Consider the following 24,120-nt stretch of genomic DNA (forward strand, 5'->3'; position numbering starts at 1 on the left):
GTGTGCAAGTGCACTCCCCTCAACCCTCCAACAGGGCTATGCCAATCAGCTGTCCTAAGGATAGTGCTCCTGGTGAAAGGCTCCCCATTTGGCCCAACCATCCTCTATGGGATGCAATTTCCAGGCCACACGCAACCCTGGCTGCCATCCTCTGGAGACATGCTGGGGAGCTGGAAACAAGCGCAGCACATTTCAGATGTGCCCAAGGCAGAGCCCCCAGATCCCTTGGCTCTGCATCTGCCACTGTAACCTAAGCTGTGCCAACCGGATGGGCAGTACAGGGATACAAGCGGAGATGCAGACACAGGAGCTGAGGGCCCCAACAAGGATGGGGGTTAGGCTTGGCAGAGAAGGCAGTGTAGCTAAGACACAAAATTGGTCTAAGCCCACCCAGTGGACTGTGGTTCAGAAGGTCCCAGGCAAAGGAGGCCGTTGGCTGCACACAGCGGGCAACAATCTCATCTAAGTCCTGTCTAATATGCCCGGGAAGGCCAGCTGGTCAGTCACACGGGGGGAGGGGACGGCAGGACAGAAGAGATGCTCTCCTGACCTCACGCCCCAAGCAAACAGCACATCCATCAACATGCCAGTCACTGGCCTCTACCTTCCATCACACCTGGGGTACACTGGGTGCAGGGAGCCCCTCTTCCCAGGGCTATGCCAGCAGGCTTCCCTTAAGAACCTTTACCCCTGTGTCTTTCTTGATCACCCCCTCCCCACGTCCAGCCTTCATCTCCATCCTCACTGAGAGGAGGAGCAAGGCAATGAAGCAGAGGCGAGGGCCCGGCTTCCTTCTGGTCTCACTGTGGCCTGCGGCGGCAGCACCTCGCCAGCACCAGTGCTCACCTGGGTTTACCCCGGGGCTGGTATCCCAAGAGGAACTTGCCGGGCAGTTCCTTGCAGGCACAGATGAAGTAGGGGATGAAGGTGGGCTTCTCCTTCTTAGTTTTGATGAGCAGCTCTTCTAATTTCTGGGGGTAGAATGAGGGAAAGCGAGAGGCTGGGAGGGCAGAATGCCTGGTACCCCGTGTCTAGCACATACGATGTACGTTTCCTTCACCAACTGCACGTCCCAAGGGAAAACAGACACCCTGAAGTGCTAGGACAGTGTCCTCAGAAGGACCTGGGCTCACCTTGCGGTCCCCGCCGCTGCAATCCTGATAATATTTATGGTTCAGAAGGTCCCGGGCAAAGGAGGCCATTGGCTGCACATAGCGGGCAACAATCTCATCTAAGTCTTCGAATTCCTATGGGCAAAAGGCAAAGGCCACATGTCAGATCCACCCTGAAGAGAAGCCAGGGAAGAGGTGGCCTTCCAATCCATGGGGGAGGACCCTTACTGTATCCATCTGCTGGAGTCAGGCTTACAGGGCACAAAGTCCTTTAAACCCAGCTTGGATCCTACCCTAACGCTCATGAACAATAAGGAACTTCACTAGATTTCTCTTCACTGAAAATAGGAAAAAAGGAACTGAATTTTTGTGTGATTGCTTCACGGGCATATATAAGCATGTATATTCTCTCCTCTTCCTCCATTGGTTTTCTAGATTGTGTATTTCAAAATTCTGAGGTGACCCAAAATACACAAAATCAGTATCAAGTAACACTCCACAATGCATTTCCTGTTTTGGCTGGTCTCCACAGTACAGTTCATACTGTGCTTGCGTGTTGCTCTTAGGTCAGGTGGGCGGCAGGGCCCGTCTCTGGGAAGAGATGGAGGGCTGGCAGGTGGGCAGGCTCAGGCTCTCACCTCACTGTTGATCCAGAGCGTGGCTCCCAGGCTGAAGGCGTTTTCCTTGCCCTCCTCCCGCACATCCACATGCTGGTAGATGCCATCACTGACTTTCCAGGTCACTGTCAAGTGGTTCTCACCCTTGCTGCTTGGCCGGATGATCACGTCACCTTGGTCCATGGTCTCCATCATCTTTTCTGCTTGCTTGAAATTAATATTATGGAAAGATGGGTGTGCAATCACTCGTTTGATGTATGCTGAGGGGAGGAAAGATGGAAAGGCCAAGTTATGAAGAAAAGAGCAGGCAGCCAGGGGACACCTTTGGGCTGTTTCTGATCCACTGGAATTCTGGGACTCTGACATTCCTTGTGTTAGGATACTCTGATTCAAACCTCCTAGGACACTGAGAATGACCCAGAAGATCCTGGGTTTCAGCCCTACCCATAACTCCCCTTAACAGGAGAGCCACACAGATTTCCTGTGGCTCACGTCCCACAGCAGGTGAGCTACCAAGATGCAGGGAGCAGTGGGAAGGCTGGCAGCACACTCACTGGTCCGCTGCTGCTTCCGCTTCATGTCCTCCTCTTGCTTGTGGTCTGCTGCCTCAGCATCAAAGTCATAATAGTTATCCTTGGGCAGCTTCCATTCATTGTTTCGATCCATGAGGTCAGAGGTACGGCAGGTCAGGTCTGCACTGAACTTCTCAATGTCTATCTTCATGATGCGGCAGTGAACGGTCATTCCAACCTAGATCCACAGAACATTTGAGCTGCAGGGGACAAAGACGATCTAGACCTACTGCATTTAAGAGAAAACCAATGTCCAGGTAGATGGGAGTCGCCATCTCGGAGCTGGGTAGCAGTTCAGGTCAGGTGTATGCAAGGGCTGCAGACTATACCTCGCACTGATGCCTTCAGGTCTGAGCAGGATGACCTGCTGAAATCTACCTGGGGCCTGCTGTAATCTACCACGCCGTCAACACTTTTCCCTCCCCCTGGAGGCTTCCTGGTTACTGCTTTAAGGATGCAATTCAGGTTCACTGCTGTTTATGGAGGGGAAGCAAACAAATGGCTGTTCCTGCACTCATGAAGTGAGCCCCTCTGTTCTGTTGAGACAACTGCAAAAGCCAGTCACTCTGACGTGGCTCTCCTTCTCTTGTAAACCTGAAGTTCACGTAACCATGGACTTCTCTCCTTAGCCCTCCTAAGGTCACAGCCCTGAGGGACTCACAACACTCCATATGAGTCAGGCAGATTTGGTAGCAGCTATGACACCAACAGAGTGGTCCTGGAAGACAGGTGAGTTCCTCTGAGATAAGCAGGCATCCCCTCCCCCACCAGGCACTGCATCCTCAATGTCAAATGCTGATGGCCTGTGGGGGACCTTACACCTGTAGAGCTCTGGGGCTTTCTCCCAGCCCTCTTCTGCAAAGATCACTGGAAGGTTCCTTCTGATTCTTCTGGTTCTGCCCACAGCTCCTTGTGCCTGGGGCTGTGCCACACATCTCTACAACTCCCAGGCAATACCCTCTGGCCTTGGGAAAACTTGCAGAATGTTTCTGTTTCACCGCGTGGAATGCTGAACCCTGCTTCCTGCCCTAGACTACACCGCAGGACGACAGCCTGCCTCCAAAAGGCTGGCAGGCAACTTGCTGAAATTTCACAAAGGCAGTGAACAAAAGCTGCCATTCCGATGCTTCTCCCTCCAGCTTCTGCGAGCTAGTTAGAAATTCTCTGTGACACACTGCCCGCTGCTTCCGCCAGGCACAGAGCCTGGCTTCCAAGGGGGCAGCCCAAGCAACAGCCACTCCACCCACAGGCCGCCATTCAGCTACCTTCACACGTTCCTCTGGCCGCTTGACCACTTTGTCACTGAGGAATTTGGTGGGTATGAAGCCAGTGACACCATTATCGAGCCGTGTTTTGACACCGATGGCCTGGCCTGGGCATGAGCCGCTGTCAAAGTGGTTCCAGACCTGAATAAGTCAAGAGGAGAGGTGGTTCATCAGATTCTGGGATTCTTCTGGGTATTCAGAAAGGGCTGCCCGTCAGCAGGAATTAATTTTGCCAGTGACACTTGGTGCCATGATCTGAAAACACAAGAATTCAGACAGAATCTACACATTCAGGACGCATGCCTGAACTCACAGCTCATGTCTGCACACTGGCTCGACTGAGTCTCATCCCCACGTGAGCCCTGGAAGCACGTCGAACTCCGCCCCCATCCCGAGCCAAACACAGAAGCATCTCTGTGAGCCCTCTCTGCACAAGCCACCACAGTGACTGAGCACCACCCAGTTTTCTTAGATGCTAGAAAATGGGTAAAATGGGAAAATTCTGTCTTTTCTGGTACTTTCTAACAGATGAAACTAAAAAGCTTTTTTGAGGGGCCTTAATGATTGCACATGGTATCAAAGTGGGAAATTATGAAAAGCATGGGGAATAAGCAGTAGCACGGCACAGGAGTCAGGGTGTCACACTCCAGACTGCAGTGGTTGGTCAAGCAACTGCTCCCCCTGCTTGCAATCTAGTTTCCCAGTAACATACACTGTGTGCAGCAGAGGATGACTTAAGTAACTGGAGTTCGCCTGTGGCAGGACTTTGCAGAGTGAGGGCAAAATGCAGGAAAAACTAGTATAGGGAGAATGAAATTGATGGGAGGGGTCAGCACGGTGGCACAGTGGGTAAGTCACTGCCTGTAAGGTCAGTACCCCATATAGATGCCAGTTTTAGTCCTGTCTGCTCTACTTCTGATCCAGCTCTCCAATACGGACCAAGGAAATGGGCCTCTGAAGTGAGACCAGGATGGAGTTCCAGGCAGGCCTAGCCCCAGCTTAGCAGCTATTTGGGGAGTGAATTAGCAGATAGCTCTCTTTCTGTAACTCAGCCTTTAAAATAAAAAGAGAGCCTACAGATAACTTCTAACAAGCACGCATGTCTAGAGACCCTGGGTCTACTTGGTGGCTGAGACTTGCCTTCCCTTAATCTGGTGGAGTCGGGTGTCCAGATGACAGACAGAGCATGGGCACTGAGTGCTAAGGTAACTGAGAATGGAGGAAGTGCAGAGGGAATTTCTAAGTGGCACACAGGGCGACTCCTCAGTAAGCCTGTATGTGGTCAACCCTTTGTCTTTCTTTCCATTGCTGCTGCTTTTTTTTCCCAGGGGAAAGTTCTTTCATTATAATTAAAAAATACATTTCAGAATAGACAAATACGATTTTTTTTTACTATGTGCCTGGAGCTATATCACTTCTTTTACAGACAGACCTGATTTTCACAATTAAGCAGGCATATACACACACACATTTCCACAAGTTATGGAAGTAGGCATACATACACACATACATGAAAAAGATTTATCTGCTGATTTACTCCCTAAAGAGCTGCCACAGTCAGGGCTGGGCCGGGCTGGGCCAAACCAGGAACCTGAAACTCCATCTGAGTTTCCTGTGTGCTGACGGGGGCCAAGCACTGGCTTCGTCTGCTTTTCTGGGGCCATTTAACAGGGAGTTGGATTGGAAGTAGAGTAGCCAGGACATGAACCATAAACTCAGTGGGTTGCTTCAATCCCAGGCAGTGGTGCCACCTGCAATGCTGTACTGCCAGCACCAAAGTTCATTTGTAAAGCAGCTAAAGAGACTGAGGTCCAGAGAGGCTCAGTCACTTTCTCACTGCAACTCTCATGCTGCAGCCTGTGATCTTTGCCACAATGTCAGTTTCTCTGACTGTGAAACATAATGGGGGGCGGGGAGGGGAGAGAAGGGAAGAGAGTAGGAAAACAAAATCACTAATATCTTTTCTCCAGTTTTAGTGTTATGATTTAATTACAGGAGGGTGGTGGTGTGGATGAGGCTCCTACAATGGGCTCCAACAGACCAATTAAAAATCAAAACGCAGGGGCAAGCACTGTGATATAGTAGGCCAGGCCACTACTTGGTACATTTTGGATCCTATACCAAGTCCCAGCTACTCTCCTCCTGATTCTGCTTCCTATGAATGGGCACCCTGGAAGGCAGATGATGCTCAAGTAGTATGGTCCTTGCTGCACATGAGAGATTTAGATGGCCCAGGCTGTTCTGTTTAGGCACTGGGGGAGTGGACCAGCAGGTGGAAGGTCTCTTAATCTTAGGTCTCTCTCCCCCTTTTCTTCCAAATAAACACATAAATCTTAAAAACAAAACAAGACAAAAAAATCAGAATGGGCCAGTGCTGTGGCTCAACAGCTTAATCCTCTATCTATAGTGCTGTGGCTTCCATCTGGGTGTCAGTTCTAGCTCCAGCGGCTCTGCTTCTGATCCAGCTCCCTGCTTATGGCCTGAGAAGTAGTGGAGGATGGCGCAAAGCCATCTCCAAAGCAGGTGGGAGACCTGGAAGAAGCTCTTGGCTCCAGAATGGATGGACTATGGCCACTGCAGCCATGTTAAGGGGTGAACTCATGGATGGAAGATCTCCTTCTCTTTCCTCCAGTCTATATATCTGCCTTTCAAACAAAAATTAAATATTAAAAAGACAAAACAAAAATTCCCACCAGAAATGCAGTTGCTTAGAAGTTCCTTATCACCAAACTAAAGGGAAGATATTATCTGGCCTTCAGGGAAACCAGGAAGATAGAGGCAACAGCCAGGTTTCCTGCAGGCACCAGCTCTGACTGGACTTCTGCTTCCTGAGGTAGTGAGGTCACTCAGGCAAGGAAATCCACTGTACTGTAGCACACACCTCACTTAGTTCCGGGAAGTTGTCCTGCTGACAGAAGGGGCACTGCCACAGCCCTGTCTCATCATTGCGGATGGCCTGGTCGTAGCTCTCACCCTGTGGGCGCCTGTGGGCGATGCCGGTGACACTGCAGATGATGAGCTTTCCTATAGGAAAGGGAGAGGGGAGAGGGGAGAGGTGACTCTTTGCCACCAACCTCTAGTGAACCAGCATCCGCCGGAGAGCACCTCCACATGCCGGAGAAGAGAAGGTGGCTTGGAGGAGTGGCTCCCGGGAGGATCCCATGGCAAGCTGGAAGGAAGATTTCACCCTGAACCAAATTTTGGCTCCCTGTCATCATTTGACAAGCTCCCAGGACTCTCCCACTGACAGTACAAAGTTGCCTCGTTCTGTGGGATCCCTACTTGATCAGAACACAGTAAAAGCTAAATACACCGACCCAACAAATTGTTTTCCAACTACTATATGGCCCAGTACTTACCAATATAGAAGGTCTCTGGTGTTTCTTTGGTTAACATATTAAAGATCTCTTCAGTGTTGGGTGAGCGGTAGGCTGTCCGGAGGTCCTTATACCGACAGCTCAGCTCTGCCCGGATATCGTACAGTGTGATGTGTTTGTCACCGTAACCCTGGGGGAGAAGCCCACCACCATCAGGAAGTGCTCCCCACCCAAAAGGGGGTGGCTGGACAAAGAGAGGCCAGCTGGCTCCTGTCATAGCTTCTATCTTCTTCCCCTCATTTTCCAAGAGACTTTCCACTTGGCCATAGAACACTGTTCTGTAAGAATACATTTCATAGTGCAGGCCCTGACCCTTTGTGCCTTAATCAACTATGTAAAGATTACAAACACACTGAAATCTTCCCTACAAAACCCAGCGGAACATGGGCACTTGCTGCCCAAGTCTCCTAGCCAGGATCCAGGGGCCGAGATTTCCTGCCCAGCTTTGCAGTCACTGACCTGCCTCTCCAGCTCTTCAGCAAAGGCATCGAGGTCCAGGTCCTTGAGGCGCTCGGGGTTTTCTAAGATCTCTTCCAGAGCTCCTGCAGGATTGGCATCCTCAGCAGACTCATCATATTCCAGGGCATCCACTGCCATCTTCCTGGCCCACTCATAGGTCTCCGGGTGGACACGGGAACCATCAAGAACTTCAATATATGAGTCAGTGCTGGAGGAAAGGAAGGGGCAGATATAGAACAAGAAACTTCAACTAACAACCCAAATGTCCACTAATGGGGAACTGGTTAAATAAATAGGGGAAACCTTCATACAATGGAATACTATACAGCCATTAAAAAGAATGAAGTAGATCTATGTGTGCCGACATGAAAAGATGGTCACAATATACTGATACGTGAAAAATGCACTGCAAAACACTATGAACCATATGATCCCATTTTTGCAATAAATGGGTAGTTAGTAAATGCATAGCAAAAATAAAATTTAGAAAATTTGTAGTATACATAAAACTGTTACGGTAGTTATTTCTGGGGGGTGGGATTATGGGGGACTTCCACTTTCTGCATAATATTTCTACATGTTGAATTTTACATAATGAGCTTGTACAAATCTTATAATAAGATGAAATCAAGAAGGGGGAAGAATTGGCTGCCAGCTGCTTTCCCCCATAAAGCCTTCCCAGGCTGGTCTTGCCCGTGCACTCACATGGACCTATGTTATTCGTGGAGTGTTACAGCAAAGCTGAGTGGAAAATGAAGTTTTAGAACTTGAAGCCTATTTCCCCACTGATTTCCATTACTGTATGAGGAGCTATGAGCCCGTGGAAAAGATCCTCCAAAGACAGAGTTGATAACTTCTGGAGAGGAAGAGGTCAATAGTGAAGTCGAAAGTCCAAGTGAATAGAATTTTCTCTCAAAACAGAACAAATCTCTCCCCTTGCCTCATCTGTTCACACCCCCACATTCCTTCTCCACTGCCCCAGCCACTCCCACCCTCACCTGGCCACAGCAAACCATAGCTACAGATGTAGTAAGTTTGCCTTTCTTAAACGAAACCTGTGTTTTCTGTTCTTCATTTGTAAACCAAGTTGGTTCTTTTCTCACATGAGAAAAGCTTCACATGATTGAGCTGATCTTTTCCATAGGTCAGGGGCTTTGGAATAAAAGGTTCCTAAACATTTCTTTAAAACATTCCTGATTTAAGCGGCTTGTGGCCCTCTGATAGCCTTGACCCCCCTGTCACCCCAAAGCAAAACCCCAGGGAATTCCTCCTGGCCCGTCCAGGCAGAGGGCATCACCTGTCCCCCAGGGAGGCCGTGTCAATCTTGAGGAAGCCAGCACAATTCATGAAGACTTTGGGACCCATGTGGCACATGGTGACCAGCTGGGTCCGGCTCTCGAGTCGGGTGTTGTTCTGCTTCAGGATCTGGGGGAGACGGCTGGAGTGAGCCAAGGCATCAGGCAAGCACCACCTCCCCAGCCTGCTTTCTGGTCTCTGCTGCCCTTCCACAGAGGAACTAAGCACAAAGCCTAGTATCTATCACTCAAAGTGGTTGAGAGAATGTGAGAGACAGGGGGGGAAGGGGGAGAGACTCAGATCTGTCATTCTCGGTTCACTCCTCAAAGGCCCACAGGAGCTGGCCCTGAACCAGGCTGAAGCCAGGAGCCCAGAAATCATCACCTGCTACTTCCCACAGATATTTTAGTAGGAAGCAGAACTGGAAGTGAATTCAGCACTAGGATCTGATACTGTATTGTTGTGCAGAAATTTGCTGGGTAAGTTTCAAAAAACTATCTTTACTTTTCATTTGAAACATTTTCTATCCCTTGGTTCATTCCTCATGCCAGGCCAAAGCCAGGAGTCTGGAGTTTAACCTAAGTCTCACATATGGGTGGCAGGGACCAAATTCTTGAGCCATCATTTGCTGCCTCAGTAGGAGGCTGGACTGGAAGCACAGGAACAAGGACTGGATCCAGGGGCCTAGCACAATAGCCTAGCAGCTAAAATCCTCACCTTGCATGCACCAGAATCCCATATGGGCACCGGTTCTAATCCCGGCAGCCCCATTTCCCATCCAGCTCCCTGCTTGTGGTCTGGAAAAGCAGTTGAGGACAGCCCAAAGCCTTGGGACCCTGCACCCACATGGGAGACCTGAAAGAGCTCCTGGCATCAGATTGGTGCATCTCTGGCCACTGTGGTCACTTGGGGGAATGAACTGAATCAGCAGGTGGAAGATCTTCCTCTCTGTCTCCTTCTCTATTACATACATGACTTTGCAATAAAAATAAATAAATCTTAAAAAAAAAAAAAAGTTGGAGCCAGGTTCTCTGATAAGGAGGCAGGTGCCCCAAGGAGAGAATTCAGTCATGCCAAGCTCCCTCATTTTTTAAAAATATTACATTCAGGCCCGGCGCGGTGGCGCAAGTGGTTAAGGTCCTCGCCTTGCAGGCCCGGGATCCCATATGGGCGCCAGTTCTAATCCCGGCAGCCCCACTTCCCTTCCAGCTCCCTGCCTGTGGCCCAGGAAAGCAGTCGAGGACAGCCCAAAGCTTTGGGATCCTGCACCCGCGTGGGAGACCCAGAAGAGGCTCCTGGCTTCGGATCGGCATAGTATCGGCCGCTGCGCTCACTTGGGGAGTGAATCTGTATATCCGCCTTTCCAATAAATAAATAATAAAAATAAAATCTTTAAAAAAAAATATTACATTCATCAATCACTTACCATATGGGCTAAGAGTTAATGATAAAATATATATTTGTACATTACAACCTTAAACAAAAGAATATCACCCAACACTTCTGAAGCCATCAGAACAATGTGCATTGAATAAAACCTTTTCCTTAACATTCGAGAAAAGCCTAACTGTGCTGAGCTCTGCACTGCACGTTGCCTTGCTCTGCTCACCAACGTTTAATCATGGTTGCTAAGTAGCTTGTCCAGGAGTCCTAGTGCAGAGCAGCAGAGGGCAGCTCTGGCCACCACCTGCTCTGAAGCTGGGCTCCTCTCTTCTAGCTCAGTTACTCTTGACCAGCCACCTCACCTCTCTTGAACCTGGCTCTTGCCCACCTTTTCAACCATTCTGACCAAGTGTATATCCAGATTCAAGGAAATGGGCAGAATTTAAACTTTCTGACTCAATGCAAGCTTACCTTTAGGAGATGAGTCCCTTTTCGAGGCCCCAGGCCACAGACATATTGGATCAAGGCCTGGCTGTAAGGGTGGGCAATGGCACGGTTGACATCAACTCCGACCTCATTGACTCTGTTGATGAACTCACAGTATAAGGCGTTGAGTAAGTCTTCTTTCACAACATGTTCCTGTTGACACACAGGACAGGGGTAAGATTTTCAGGCCTTTGTTCCCACTAAGACCTGGCTGTCAAGTTCTACTCACCTGTAATGGATGAAACTTGAGACACAGGATGTCTTCATCACTGCTGCACACTTGGGCAAACTCAATCAGAGGGTCCTGGATGCGCCGGGCCAGGGAGACTGCCTGCCTCAGCACGGGAGGGTAATCCCGGAACTCTGCCTAGAGACAAAGGTGAGCAGGACCTTAGAGAGCCTTCAGTGCCAAAATCAACACAGAACCACACTCCTCTCTGGGAACCCTTTTTCTTGGAACCAGTTTACTCTGTGAGGTTCCCATCTAAGCCCTAACTATGAAATGAAAAACTTCTGCCTGAGCAATGAACAGGTGGAGACCTGAGCCCCTAATAAACTTTGTTCCCTATTAAATCTCTCTGAAATATATTTAGCATTCGCCTGGACAGGCTTTCAGGGTGGGGCCCAGCATTACCTCTGACTTTTTGCTGTTCATATAAAGAATTGCCAGTTCGTTGTCAACTAGCTCCACGCCAATAGAAGACAGCTGCTGGCCCTGGTCCAGCTCATGCACAATGCGCTTCACGTCCTCAATCAACATTTGGGCATCCCTGAGGGATGAGGAGTCTTGGTCAGTGGATGTATTTTCTCAGAGATAGGAGGACTGGGATGGTGTGGGGGAGGAAAGGGCTTTAAAGACAAGAATGATTAGCATCCCCATGGATGCCTCCTGGAAGAATATGAACATGCTTCATGGAACACGCCTGTCTTCATGATGACTGGCCAGATCCCACAGTAATATACAAGTGATTTACAGCTCAGAGCTTTAAAGTAAGCCTTGATCAATCCCCTGGAGTCCCTACCTGTTTTCTCCCGCAATTGTCACCACATGAGGCTTCTTGTTCAGCAGAAATTTCTTTAGTGTTTCAATGTCTTGAGCCTGGATTGGAAAGAATTAAGCTGTGAGGATGGAGAAGTCAAGCAGTATGCGAGCCTGCCTAGGCAGCTTTGGATCTTACAAGACCAGAAAACAATGCAAACTAGAAAGCTCTCAGATTATCTAGTCCAAGCTACTCTCTGCTAGAGCCTCATTCCATACCACTAACTACCTATGAAGGATGGACAGTCAGCACATGGTTCCCTTTGATTGTCAACTAAAATCTCCGTCTAGTATTTAAGTCACATGTCCTGGTTTTTATCAAGCAAATGCACTTGCCCCCTTCTGGGTGAGACCGTATGAAAAGGCTGACATGATGAGAATGTCTCCCAAGGCTTCACCTGAAAGATGCCTAGCATCAAGTTAAGTTCTTTATGAACTAGCTTCGAGCATCTCATGCTTCTGCACGTCATCATGGCTTTAGTCGATGTGTACTTTCACAAGAGTGCCAAGCTCTGCATCTCATCTGATTATAGCAAAGTGAGGTACAGCACAGCATGATACTCAATGCATTAAGACTGCAAAGCCTCATCTGGGCCCTGGGGAGCTCCTCACCACCGACATTCCTGTAAAGCACGTGACCTCTAGCCACAGTGCTGAGATGTCCTGTTTTCCCAAAAGCACGACACATCTTTTTGCTTCTTGGGTTGACTCCAATTTTCACATACTCTTATTTTTCCAAGTAGAATTCAACACTTCTCTGTCACTTTCTCAAATCCAGCTGTGCATCGGGGGAAGTTTGGGGGAGGGAGGAGGCCAAAATCCCAAATTATAAAAAATCCAGCTGGGCTATGAGTAAACAGACTGTAGTGATCTGGGCACCGCAAAGACTTCACTCCTCTTCCAATACAAACCGCAGCTCCCATGTTTTCTAAGCAGGACACAAATCAAGGAGACTGGCCCTGTGACTTTGGTACTAACATCTGTCAGTGTTTCCTGAGATTCTCTTAACTTGAGGCCTATGCTTGGGCTGCAGTCAACAGAATACTTTGGGTCTCATTTATAAAACCATTGCCCGACAGGCCTATTCTGATATCCTCATTTCCAGTTTAAGATTTGTTTTTTTTTTTAAAAAGCTAGCTGTTAAGAAAGTTTTTCTTAGAATGGGGCTCTAGGATAAAAGTATTTAGTAGTATTTAGTAGTAAACAATCTGAATAAACCCTAACTCCTCTTTCCATGGAGAAAGAGATGCAGAAAGGCTTATGTGGGCTTTGAGCTGGCTTCATGCCTCAGTGGCTTTGCTCTTGGAACAGTCTGACCCAGATGCTGGTAATAACAGCGGCAATAAAGGAAGGTCCAGAAGCACACAAGGCCTCAGGACTGGCTGCAATCCAGGAGGCAATTCTGCATCGGATGGCCTGAGCGCCACCTACTGTCTGTGAGAATGCAGCTTATCTGCAGGGATGAGCAGCCAGTGACCAGAGCAGAGATAATTCGTCTTCCACAGGATGTTGCTCGGATCATAACCTTATTTCCATGGAAACATGTACTGATTTACACTTGGTCGCCTATGCCAGACTTGCCTTCTTTTCCCGCTCTTCCTCTCTCCATGCAGTCCGCCGTTTGGTAAAATGTGGGAGCCGGAGAAAGTCTGTCACTTCTCCTTCACCATTGACCAGAGCACAGAAAACAGGGTGGTCTCTGACAGCCAGACAGAAAAACAATGCAATCATCAGCAACAGGGCACTGCGAAGGAAGACAGAGAAGAGAAGGTGCTGGGAGGGCAAGGATAGACAGCCTACCGAGCAGAAGAGAAAGCAATGCCCAGGACGCGAATGCCCTTCCCTTGGTTCTCATCCATGAAGTCATCATCTTCTTCCACCTGCTGATCTGGTCGGTAGGGTGCTACTCTCAACCAATTGTAGAGCTTTCGGCTGCAGGCCTGGGGAAGCAACATACCACACTGAATGGGTAAGGAAATGCAGGCACGCAAGTACAAGGGTTTGCATTCATGTGTGAACATGTTCCATGTGTGTATGTATAAAGTAGCAAGAAGCTTCTGCAGTGTAAAGGCCATGGAGGTGAACCCCGTGGTCTTGTCAGCATTGCCTTTCCCTTTGTGTGGCCCCAGAGATTCTACATGAGCTCGAGGCTCTGGATTGGGGAAATACACTAGAGGCAAGGAGTCTGTCCTCACCTTTATGACATACTCCTTGGCTTCAGACAGCAGCTTGTTCTTGAGCTCTTTGGCCATCTGCACATACAGAAACTGCTGTAAAGCTCGCTCGATGGCCATGGTGCGTTGCCGGTTCCACTCCTGCACCTGGTGGCTGAACTCATCTCTGTAGTAAAACTGTTTAATTTCTTCAAAATACGTCTGGTCATTGCCATAGCTAAAACGAGACACAGAGCCATGGTGTCAAGGATGGAGAAGTGGCACCCAAATGTTCCTGAATGCTGCTCAGTTCCGAAACTGTGGTCCACATTCCTGAGGACCTTTCCCTTTACCAGGTTCCTTACCCAGCATCCCCCAGAGTCCCAAGGCCGGAGTTTGCTTACCCTTCCACTCCCTTCATATCTATGCTGATGTCAATGGTCAACAGCCCTTCATCTTCAGCAAGGCCTATCTTGAGGAACTGGTCATCTCTCAGTTCTTTAACAGGTTTGTTCTTTAAGTATTTGAAGGAATAAGCATAGTGGGCCTCATCCACATCCTGTGTGCAACAACACGGAATTAGGAGCTTGTGGATAGGCTGGGATTGGTCCTGGGGAAAACAGCCTGCCTCTCAGCTCTAAGCAGATGGCTCAGCTAAGCAGAAAGCAAGCAATTCATTTCAGAGAGCTGGGCCATGACTTGAATCCAAGCCCTTCACCCCGCTCACCTTTCTACCTTTCTTGGTAGGGGTTATATTGAGCTTGGCTCTCTCCTGGAAGGTTTGCCTTAGGACCTGCCGGACAAGGGGTTCACGGGCAATCTGTAGGGCTACCATGTAGCGGGCCCCTTCCAGTACAGCTTCTGGAGTAGGGAACTGGCTGTGGGGAAAATGGTGCAGCTGCAGGATGAGGGAGTCCTGACGCTCAGGCCCCCTCTCCTGCCAGCCACCAGCTGCATGCCTACCTACACACATAATCCTTAGCCAACTCCAAGGGCTCAGCAGGGAACTGCTCTGTTTCGTGTCGCTGGTAGCTGTCCCGAAGGTTCTCCCCAAATTGCTCGGGTGTAAGCCCAAACTTTTTGGCCAGGCCATCTGAAAAACACCAGGAGAGTGGAAAGTAAGGCCGACCCTTGGCCTTCAGAGTCTGAAGTACAGATTTTGGACACTAAAGGGACTATGAATAAACAGGACTAGATTGCTAATTAATAAATAAAGCAAACAAACATAAAAAACAAACAAACAAAACAGGTTGGCATTGTGGCCTAGAGGTATTAAGCTGCTTTTTGCAATGAGGCATGTCATAAGGGAGCACTGGATTGAGTCTCAGCTGCTCTGCTTTCAATCTAGCTTCCTGCTCACATGCTGGGGAAAGAAGACGACAGACCAAGGACTTGGGCTCCTGTTACCCATAAAAGAGACCAGAATAGTTTCTGGCTCCTGGCTTCAGCCTGGCCCAAATCTAGCTATTGTAACCATTCACAGAATGAACCAGCAGATGGAAGATACAATTTTGTCTCTCTCCTTTCTCTGTTGCTCTTTAAAAGGAGAAGAAAAATCAAATTGACAGCATATGCTTGATAGGCTGTTACTGAGCAGAAGCAACTGGGATACCTTATGGGATGGCTCTCACACGCTGGGCCTAAGTTTTCTACCACTCTGGAAAGGCGGACCATTACCAGGGGCAGAGCTGAGCAGAAGCAGCAAGTGTTTAGAGCGATCATATATTAGGTGGTTCAGGACTAAACTGATGGATCCAGATAGCCTGCTCTTTTTGTATCCATGTGTCCTTTTAAGATCATTTCCCTTACTCTAGGTCACAATGCCCATGTTCTAAAAAAGCTGGCTTTTACCTAGCCCAGCACTCTGACAGATGGTATACATGTCTCGGCGGGAGGCCTGCTTGAGCTCTGGGCCTCTCTGCTCCTCATCTTCTGCCTCCTCACCTTCACCTGGGGAGAAAATAAATGGTGTTCTGATTTCCCACTCTCCCAAGCATCGGACATAGAGGGAACACCCCAAGGGCGCCCTGAGAAAGGCATCCTTGGAAATGCCATAGCCATCAGCCTCCTGGGCTTGCTTTTCTGGCACTCACCTTCTTCATCTCCCTCTTCCCTCACACGCTTCTGCTTCTTGCGGCTAGCCTTGGCAGCATTCTGCATCTTAGGAATGTCGCGGCCATAATATAGCAAGAAGTGGTTATAAACATCTTTTAGCTCATCCATTGACTGTACATCTTTGAGTCTGAAGGAACATAGAAGTAAGCTGTAACTGGTGAAGGAGTGGACCTATTATAGCTATTAAGAAGTCCCAATTCCCAGGAAGCAAGAATACAACTCAGATACGTGCCTATATGAGAACTTAGAAACAATTGCAGAGAACAGAACTGAAAGAGGCTTATCTGGGTACCAAATGCATATGTATATGTATATTTATATACATTTAATATGTACATTAAATCTATCCACATGTAATATCAGCAATCCGATACAGGCACTGGTTCAAGTCCCGGCTGCTTCACTTCCGACTCACGGTTAATGGCCTGGGAAAGCAGCAGAGGACTGCCCAAGTCCTTGGGCCCCTGCACCCATATGGGAGACTGGGAAGAAGCTACTGGCTTTGGACTAGCTTAGCTCTGGCTATTGTGGCCATTTGGGAAGTGAAGCAACAGATTGAAGATCTTGATACTCTTTCTATGTAATTCTGCCTTTCTAGTAAAAATAAATCTTTAAAAAAGTTCCAAGTTCATCTGACAGAGGGGAGAAGAAGAAGAGATGACAGATTTTTTTGATATTCTGGTTCATTCGCCAATGGCTACAATGCTAGGGCTGGGTCAAGCAGAAGCCACGAGCCTGAACTCATAGCTCTCCTATGTATGTGGCAGGGACCCAAGCATTCAGGATATCTTCTGCCACTTTCCAAAGTGCATTAGCAGGGAGTTGGATTGGAACTAGAGCTGCTGATGGGGTGCCACTCCCTTAAGGGTTATTAACTCAGAGCATCACACCACCAGTTCCTTGGTTTACCTTTTTCATATTAAACACTTTCCCTGAACTTTATAAAGAACCCTTGTATGCATGCAATTAAAGTTTCTTTTATCCACAAATAAATCTTTTATTTCACATTTCCACACGAGTACCCTTTTTATTCTCCAATAACAGGCTTATAACAGCTCTTACAGACATATAATTGCAATTAAGGTATCTAAAAGAAGGAATAGTTAGCCATAAGGAATGACTGGTGGCTGTTGGAAATGGAAGCAAGAGGTCAGCACTGCGCTTGGACAGCCCACGTTTGGCCCTCTACACCCAAGTGGGAGACTAGAAGAAGCTTCTGGCTTCAGCCTGGCCCAGCCCTGGCTATTGTGGCTATTTGGAGAGTGAACCAGTAGATGAAGAATCTCTCCATCTCCCTCTTAACTCTTCTTATCAAATAAATGTTGGAGGGGTGGAGGGAAAGAAGAGAAGAAAGGGAAAAACCAAGGCTGCACAGTTCTACTGTGTTCCTTTCTCCCACAGCTCATCATCACTACAGGCTCACCAAGCTGATTCTGATTCTAATTTGTTAGTTTTATCTATGTGGAATAAATGCAGAGACCAGCAAATATAAATACCATAATTCACAGTTAACTTCTTGCTAAATAAATATGCTTATCTTCCATATATAAAACACGTACTACAATGCATTTGTTATCAGAAGAATACCTCTTGATGGGATGAAGACAGCAAGCTAAGGCATGAGGTTGTGTTAACTCTGCAAAGCAGCGCTGGACCTGAGGGACTTAGCTTGGTCTCATCGAATAAGCCCCGCCCAGCAAGTGCTACTTACCTTTCCATGTCAGTGGTGTCTAGAGCTCGGATGCCATCAGCAAGAGGTTTGTCAGGGTCTGCAGAGATCTGCTCATACTGGTAAGCCTGCATTTTCTCAAACAGGCGCGTCAAGTTCTCCTTACGGATCCTCAGCTGGGTCCACTAGGGTAGAGTAGCGCAGGAATGAGGGCTGCCGTTCAGCTCTGGAGACCCAGGTGGGGAAGGCGCGAGGACCTGACAGGTCACCAGAGAGCAGGGGTGCAAAACCCAGCCCCAAGTCATTGGACCACATTACCTTTTCATCCCACTGCCACACTCTCCACAGGTCGTTGATATGCAACTCGGGCTCCACATACTCCTTTCGATAGAAGGCTATGAAAGGTACCTGGGTGACAAGGAGACTGCAGTTACCAGAAGAAAGATCATCAAGGTCCTCCTCCGCCAGAATAGAGAGCTCCAGAAAATTTAATGGTCAGCTCAGCCTCCCTCATGCCACCTACTCAGGGCATAGTGCCATTTCCAACAAAGGACAATCATGCTGCAGACAGGGCTGTACTGTCATTTTAATTACTGAAGATTTCTTCTGCTGCTAGCACTCGAGTAGTAGCACCATTCCTGAGCCTGAGATAAGAGGAAGGGGCATTCCCACCGTAACTCAGGTGTATACTAGAGCTCCAGGCACTACCTCAAAATGCTGATTTCGCATGAAGCCTAGGGCTTCTTTGATTTTCTGAATTGTGCTGGGTCCTTTTCGACTGAAACTGCTTGTTGGCTGTCCTCGGTCTAGGTAATCACAGCTTTCCTATGGTAAGAAAAGGACAAAGAAACAGTCACAATTAACCTGTTTCGTCATAAAAATTTCTTTCTCTCCCTCTCTCTCTCACACACACACACAGTATAGGGCAAAAAGTGAGTGGTTCTCCATCCTAATGAGGTGGTTTTTTGGTTTATTTCACAAGTTGAGAATCTTTTCTGAGTACCTGTAAAGAAATAGTTGGTGTGGCAAAGGCATTCCTGTAAATCCAGTCAGCTTCCTCCTCTAGCTCATCATCTTCAGCCGCCTTGACCGGGATGGAACGGAGCTGTAGTAGGTAAGACAACAGGGTTACACACCATCTCCACACTGTATCCTATTCAGGGAAACTATATACCATGTTCAGACATAAACAATCACACATTTCTAGTACTTGGTATCGCTCTATTCTGGCATGAAGCAACCACTCCACAAAGCTAATCAGTCCAAGTGCACTTTATGAAGAACCATAAGCAACATGCAATCACCAAAAGGCAAGGTAAGATTCTGTCTTCCCTCCTCTGGGAAATCCGTTCAAACACATGCTGGATACCACTCAGTGTCAGAATGCTGCTAGACAGCCTGCCCGTTTTCAGATGAGGGACTGGCAGCAGGCAGAGGCTGGGGATCTCCTACCTGAAACCTCTCTGGCAGGTCTGTGGCTCGGATTTCATTGTCTTGATCTGTGAGGTGGCTGCTTTCCAGCTCACTGGGTTCGTACATCTCAAAGATGCTCCTGCGGCTCACTCGCTTCTTGGTGGTCTTCTTGGGACGCACTCGGATTTCACCCTCGGCTTCATCATCTTCATATTCATACTCTTCCTCTAGTTCTTCATCATACTCATTATATTTTTCAAATTCATCATAGTCGAAGTCCACGCCGAAGATCTCCTGCGCTTCTTGCAAGGCTCTGTAGGTGAGACCCAGAGGCAGTTGGCGTCTTGAGAGAAAACTGCCCAGACCCTTCACTTGTTCCAGGGAAACTAACAAGTTCTGGGGAGAGGAAATTAGAGAACCACCACAGAAGAAAAGGATTAAGCTGGGGATATTTATGGGTAATCTATTGTTTATGGGAGGCTAAAAAGCTCATCTCTGGCTTTGCCAGTGACAGGAAGCAAAGATGAACCCATGTTCTGCTCAATGGATCCCTCTTGGGCTAAGGCATTATATAACTTCCCCTTCCAGTGAAACCAGCCATTGCCTAGTACAGGTTAGCTGAAACATGGAAGCAGGAGGACTAAGAAACCGCAGCAGGCCTCTGACCTCGATGCCTCCAAAGCTACCCCTGAGTAGACCCAACTCACGCGTCTGTGTATCCAGGAAGCTTTTTCCGCCACTTGGGTTTCTTCAGAGGCTGACCATCATCATCCACAATAAAGTCGTCGATATCTAGTTAAGAGAAAGGAAAGTTAGTGCTTAGGGGCCACAAGGATCCCAAAAAGGTCCCTTCTTTGGCTCAAACGCTGGGGACTGCAGCTAAAGGATGCCTTCTCAGTCTGTTCCTAGGGTCAAGAAATCCCAGTGCCCACTCAAACACCAGCTCATCCCCGCCAAGTGCCACATACCTGACTCTTCATCATCTTCTTCTTCCTCCTCTGGAGGAGCCATGGGAGCCTCCACAGCCTCCTGCCCCTCTTCCCCTTCCCCATCCTGGAAGATTTCCTCGGCAATCGCCTCCTTTTCATGTTCTTCCTTGCCATATTCTTCCTCGTCATCGTCCTCATCATCTGACATTTTTTTGACACGCCGGTACTTTTGCTAGGGATGAGAAGAGCAGCCTCATCAGGGTCTGAGGGATCCAGCACAAGGAAGCCTGTTTTCCTCTCTCATTCCCATTTTCCTGCCACAAGAATGCCAGCCAAGGAAGGTGGGAAAGAGCTTGCTGGAACTCAAGTTCAAGGTCTATTCTTAAAACTGTATGACAAGCTTTCTTCTAAGAGGCACCCATATCTGAGGTGCAAAATTAACCCCAACAACATGACAACACTAAACATCATTGTTTCCAATGTTCCCCAAACTATTCTTTGTGGATGTTCCTCCTCTCCTGGTAAAAATACCCCAAGGGCTTTTGGTTCATCCCCCTGGAACAAGTAATATACTTACTCCACGTTTGACTTTGACACCCAAATTCTCCTCAATGAGGTCAAAATCATCATCCTCCAGACGGTCATCAAAAGATGCTGAAAGTAACCCACAAAGCTGTTACCCATGGTAATGCAAGTCCTTCCCCCACTCTATCTTCTTAACCATCCCAACCTAAGAAAGGGATAAATTACTCACTGCGTTTTCTCTTCTTATGTCCGACATCATCCTCTGAATCGCCAGAATCACTGCCCTCATCCTCCTCCCCTTCCTCTTCATCATCATCATCATTGATAAAGCCTTTCAGATTGCCTTGTTCATCTTGATCATCTAGATTCTCTTCCTCTTCCTCCTCATCTGGAAAACATGTAGGTATGAGGCATGGAGACTGGGGGGCCACTTGATTAGCTGTGCCCTCTTCTGTCTGTTTTGACCTGGTGCCACAAGAACTGTTCTGACTCAGGGAAAGATGCAAAACATGGCCATGATTTAGAGTAGTATTGGTAAGGAGGTGTTCTCTCCTGCATTCACCATCTATCCTCAAGGAAGGCCACCTTCCTCATCACTCTTGCTCCTCAAAATCATTATCAATAACCTTATCTTCTTCAGTTTATTAACTCTGTAGCTCCCTCTTTCATTGACCATTTTTATCATTTAATTTGAGAAACTGACAATCTACTGGTTCACCTCCCAAATGCCTAGAATACCTGGGAGAACTTAAGCTGGGAACCAGGAACTCAATCTGGGTCTTTCATGTGGGCAGCAAGAAGCCAGGCACTTGACCCATCACTGCTGCCTCCCAGGGTCCATATGCTTAGGAAGTTGGAACTCTGATGTGCAATATAGGCATCTTAACCAGTGGGTTTACTGCTATCCCTAATTCCTGACACCAATTCTTTTATAAAATACACATTTCCCTTTCATCTGTTAAAGTCAGCTCATGGTTCTACTTTGCTCATAATTCTAAAGGCTGGGCTTGGCCAGAAATGGGAGACTGGGCATATAAATACTAACACAGGTAGGTCTGAAAGAAGGAAGCACATGTTGTGTTGGTTTCCTGTCTGCCTCCTCCTCCAACAGTGAGTCACTGTTCCTGTTCCTAGTTGCAGCCACAGTGCCCAGCAGACGGCAGCGAGGTGCTGTGCAGCCCGTGTAACCAAGCCTGTGCTCAGCCCCAGCCTCTCTCCAGCCGAAACCCAAGCACCCAGAGAGCAGCAATGGTGGAGAGCAGTTTGCAGCTGGCGCCTCCTCACCATCATCCTCCTCTTCCACGAACTTTTTCGTGACTCGGGGCACCACCTCGCCATCATCATTGTATTCTTCCTCTGACTCCTCAGCCTCGCTTTCAACAAAATCTGACATTGTTGCAGCTTTTCACAACCTTGAAGAGAGTGACTAGGAAAGAGAGGGAAGCAGAGATAAAAAAAAGTAAGACTCATGTTTCCACAGAGGGCTTTTAAATTTGCCAACAAAGAACCTATCAGCTATCTGCCATGGATCTTCCCAACCATTGCCTCTACTGCTTCCATTTTCTATTCTCTTCCAGGGTTATTCCATTCATGGGTTTATACTTTTATTTTTATTTTTTTTTTATTTTACTTTTTTTTCATTACTTTTTTTTTTTAAAGATTTTTTTTAATTGGAAAGGCGGATATACATAGAGGAGAGACAGAGAGGAAGGTCTTTCATCCAATGATTCATTCCCCAAGTGAGCGCAACGGTCGATGCTATGCCGATCCGAAGCCAGGAGCCTCTTCCGGGTCTCCCACGTGGGTGCAGGGTCCCAAAGCTTTGGGTTGTCATCGACTGCCTTCCCGGGCCACAGGGAGGGAGCTGGATGGGAAGTGGGGCCACCGGGATTAGAACCGGTGTCCATATGGGATCCCGGGCGTGCAAGGCGAGGACCTTAACCACTGTGCCACTGTGCCACTGTGCCGGGCCCACATGGGTTTATACTTTTATTAAGAAAGCAATCACAGGGTCCAGGGCAGTAGCCTAGCAGCTAAAGTTTTCACTTTGCACTTGCCAGGAGCCAAAATGGGCTCTGGTTGGTGTCCCGGAAACTTCATTTCCCATCCAGCTCCCTGCTTGTGGCCTGGGAAAATAGCTGAGGATGGCCCAAGGGCTTGGGATCCTCCACCCATGTGGGAGACCCAGAAGAAGTTCCTGGCTCCTGGCTTTGGATTGGTTCAGCTCCGACCATCGCTGCCACTTGGGGAATGAATCAGCAGACAGAAGATCTTCCTGTCTATACAACTTTACAAGAAAAATGAAAAAGAAGCACTCACAGTGGAAATAAATATCTATCAACTTTTTTACCCAAAGAATTTGACTTATCATGTACAGATGAGGAAAGAAAACTAATGTTGAGATAACAATAGAGGTGAGAATATGGTGGCAGAGTGAGATCACATGACTTGGCTACAGGACATTTAGGAAATGCCAATTTTATGAAAGATGCTTTCAAATACAATGTACCTGATTTTTCGCGGGCATAAAAGAAAGTCTTTTTAAATGGCTTCAACAGATACAGAAAAAAAATGTGGAAATAATAGTCTTACTCATTTTCCTGTAGCCCTTGAACCTTCGTGCCCTAATTAGCTATGCAAAGATTGCCAAAAATAAAGGAAGATAAATAAATAAATGGCTTCAATAAAACAATATTAACAAGCTTGAGCCCACCCGTGTACTGTCTGAGACCTTCTGGGTAGAAGGGGGGCATCTTTAGAAATGTCAGACCATGCCTTATTTACTTCCCCTGTAAAGAACTCTAAGGCTAACCCTCTACCCGTGATACTGGAATTCCACATGGATACCAGTTCGAGTCCTAGCCGTCTACTTCCAATCCAGTTCTCTAATGTACCTGGAAATCAGTGGAGAATGGCACAAGCGCTTGGGCCCTGGCATTTACTTCAAAGATCCTAAAGAAGCTCCGGGCTCCTGACCTCAGCCTGTATAAGCCCTGTCCATTGTGGCCGTTTGGGGAGTAAACCAGTGGACAGAAGACTCTGTTTTTCTCCTTTCTCTGCAACTCTGAGCTCCCTCCTTGGCCCGCCCCCCTCCCAAAGCCTGCTGGGCCGAGAGCAGAGATCATGTCTTAGGCTCACCAGCACCTGCCATGTGAACTCAAGCCGATTACTGGATGTGTCTACAAGTGTCTTTAACTGGAAAAATTACAATCACACGCTCATCTCTCAGGGCAGTTAAGAATGCTAAATGACATACGGGAAAAGAACCAAGTTTCTTTTATTTTTGTAAGATGTATTTATTTATTGGAAAGTCAGATATAAAGAGAGGAGGAGAGACAGAGAGGAAGATCTTCCGTCCCATGATTCACTCCCCAAGTAACCACAACGGCCGATGCTGTGCCGATCCAAAACCAGGAGCCAGGAATTTCTTCCGGGTATCCCACATGGGTGCAGGGTCCCAAGGCTTTGGGCCGTCCTCGACTACTTTCCCAGGCCACAAGCAGGGAGCTGGATGGGAAGCGGAGCTGCCGGGATTAGAACCGGCGCCCATATGGGATCCTGGCACATTCAAGGCAAGGCACGCTCATCTCTCAGGGCAGTTAAGAATGCTAAATGACACATGGGAAAAGAACCAAGTTTCTTTTTTTTTTTTAAGATGTATTTATTTATTGGAAAGTCAGATATAAAGAGAGGAGGAGAGACAGAGAGGA

The 24,120-nt window shown here is 47.9% G+C and overlaps 1 protein-coding gene across 2 annotated transcripts in view; it reads right to left on the reverse strand.

Moving 5' to 3' along the window:
- Positions 1–24,120, reverse strand: part of SUPT6H (SPT6 homolog, histone chaperone and transcription elongation factor) — a 38,843-nt gene that overhangs the window by 2,618 nt on the left and 12,105 nt on the right. The window contains exons 2-32 of one of the 2 annotated variants that reach the window (XM_041001695.1): positions 21,695–21,836; positions 20,640–20,798; positions 20,463–20,539; positions 19,925–20,117; positions 19,664–19,748; positions 18,996–19,269; positions 18,547–18,648; positions 18,252–18,368; positions 17,862–17,951; positions 17,586–17,728; positions 15,853–16,001; positions 15,611–15,709; positions 14,723–14,852; positions 14,487–14,637; positions 14,164–14,318; positions 13,802–13,997; positions 13,407–13,546; positions 13,188–13,305; positions 11,590–11,666; positions 11,202–11,337; positions 10,797–10,934; positions 10,553–10,720; positions 8,700–8,827; positions 7,403–7,610; positions 6,926–7,073; positions 6,448–6,590; positions 3,567–3,707; positions 2,284–2,479; positions 1,751–1,989; positions 1,134–1,247; positions 847–971 (exon numbers count right to left, since the gene is read on the reverse strand). In XM_041001695.1, coding sequence (XP_040857629.1) covers positions 847–971; positions 1,134–1,247; positions 1,751–1,989; positions 2,284–2,479; positions 3,567–3,707; positions 6,448–6,590; positions 6,926–7,073; positions 7,403–7,610; positions 8,700–8,827; positions 10,553–10,720; positions 10,797–10,934; positions 11,202–11,337; positions 11,590–11,666; positions 13,188–13,305; positions 13,407–13,546; positions 13,802–13,997; positions 14,164–14,318; positions 14,487–14,637; positions 14,723–14,852; positions 15,611–15,709; positions 15,853–16,001; positions 17,586–17,728; positions 17,862–17,951; positions 18,252–18,368; positions 18,547–18,648; positions 18,996–19,269; positions 19,664–19,748; positions 19,925–20,117; positions 20,463–20,539; positions 20,640–20,798; positions 21,695–21,803 — 4,448 coding nt within the window. In that variant the 5' untranslated portion in view covers positions 21,804–21,836. Of the gene's footprint in view, positions 1–846; positions 972–1,133; positions 1,248–1,750; positions 1,990–2,283; positions 2,480–3,566; positions 3,708–6,447; positions 6,591–6,925; positions 7,074–7,402; positions 7,611–8,699; positions 8,828–10,552; positions 10,721–10,796; positions 10,935–11,201; positions 11,338–11,589; positions 11,667–13,187; positions 13,306–13,406; positions 13,547–13,801; positions 13,998–14,163; positions 14,319–14,486; positions 14,638–14,722; positions 14,853–15,610; positions 15,710–15,852; positions 16,002–17,585; positions 17,729–17,861; positions 17,952–18,251; positions 18,369–18,546; positions 18,649–18,995; positions 19,270–19,663; positions 19,749–19,924; positions 20,118–20,462; positions 20,540–20,639; positions 20,799–21,694; positions 21,963–24,120 lie in introns of those variants that run through there. The other variant, XM_041001696.1, reaches the window with a different exon arrangement.

This window comes from Ochotona curzoniae, unplaced genomic scaffold (genome assembly GCF_017591425.1).
Source record: "Ochotona curzoniae isolate NIBS_2020 unplaced genomic scaffold, NIBS_Ocur_1.0 scaffold_2453, whole genome shotgun sequence".
Lineage (NCBI taxonomy): Eukaryota > Metazoa > Chordata > Mammalia > Lagomorpha > Ochotonidae > Ochotona > Ochotona curzoniae.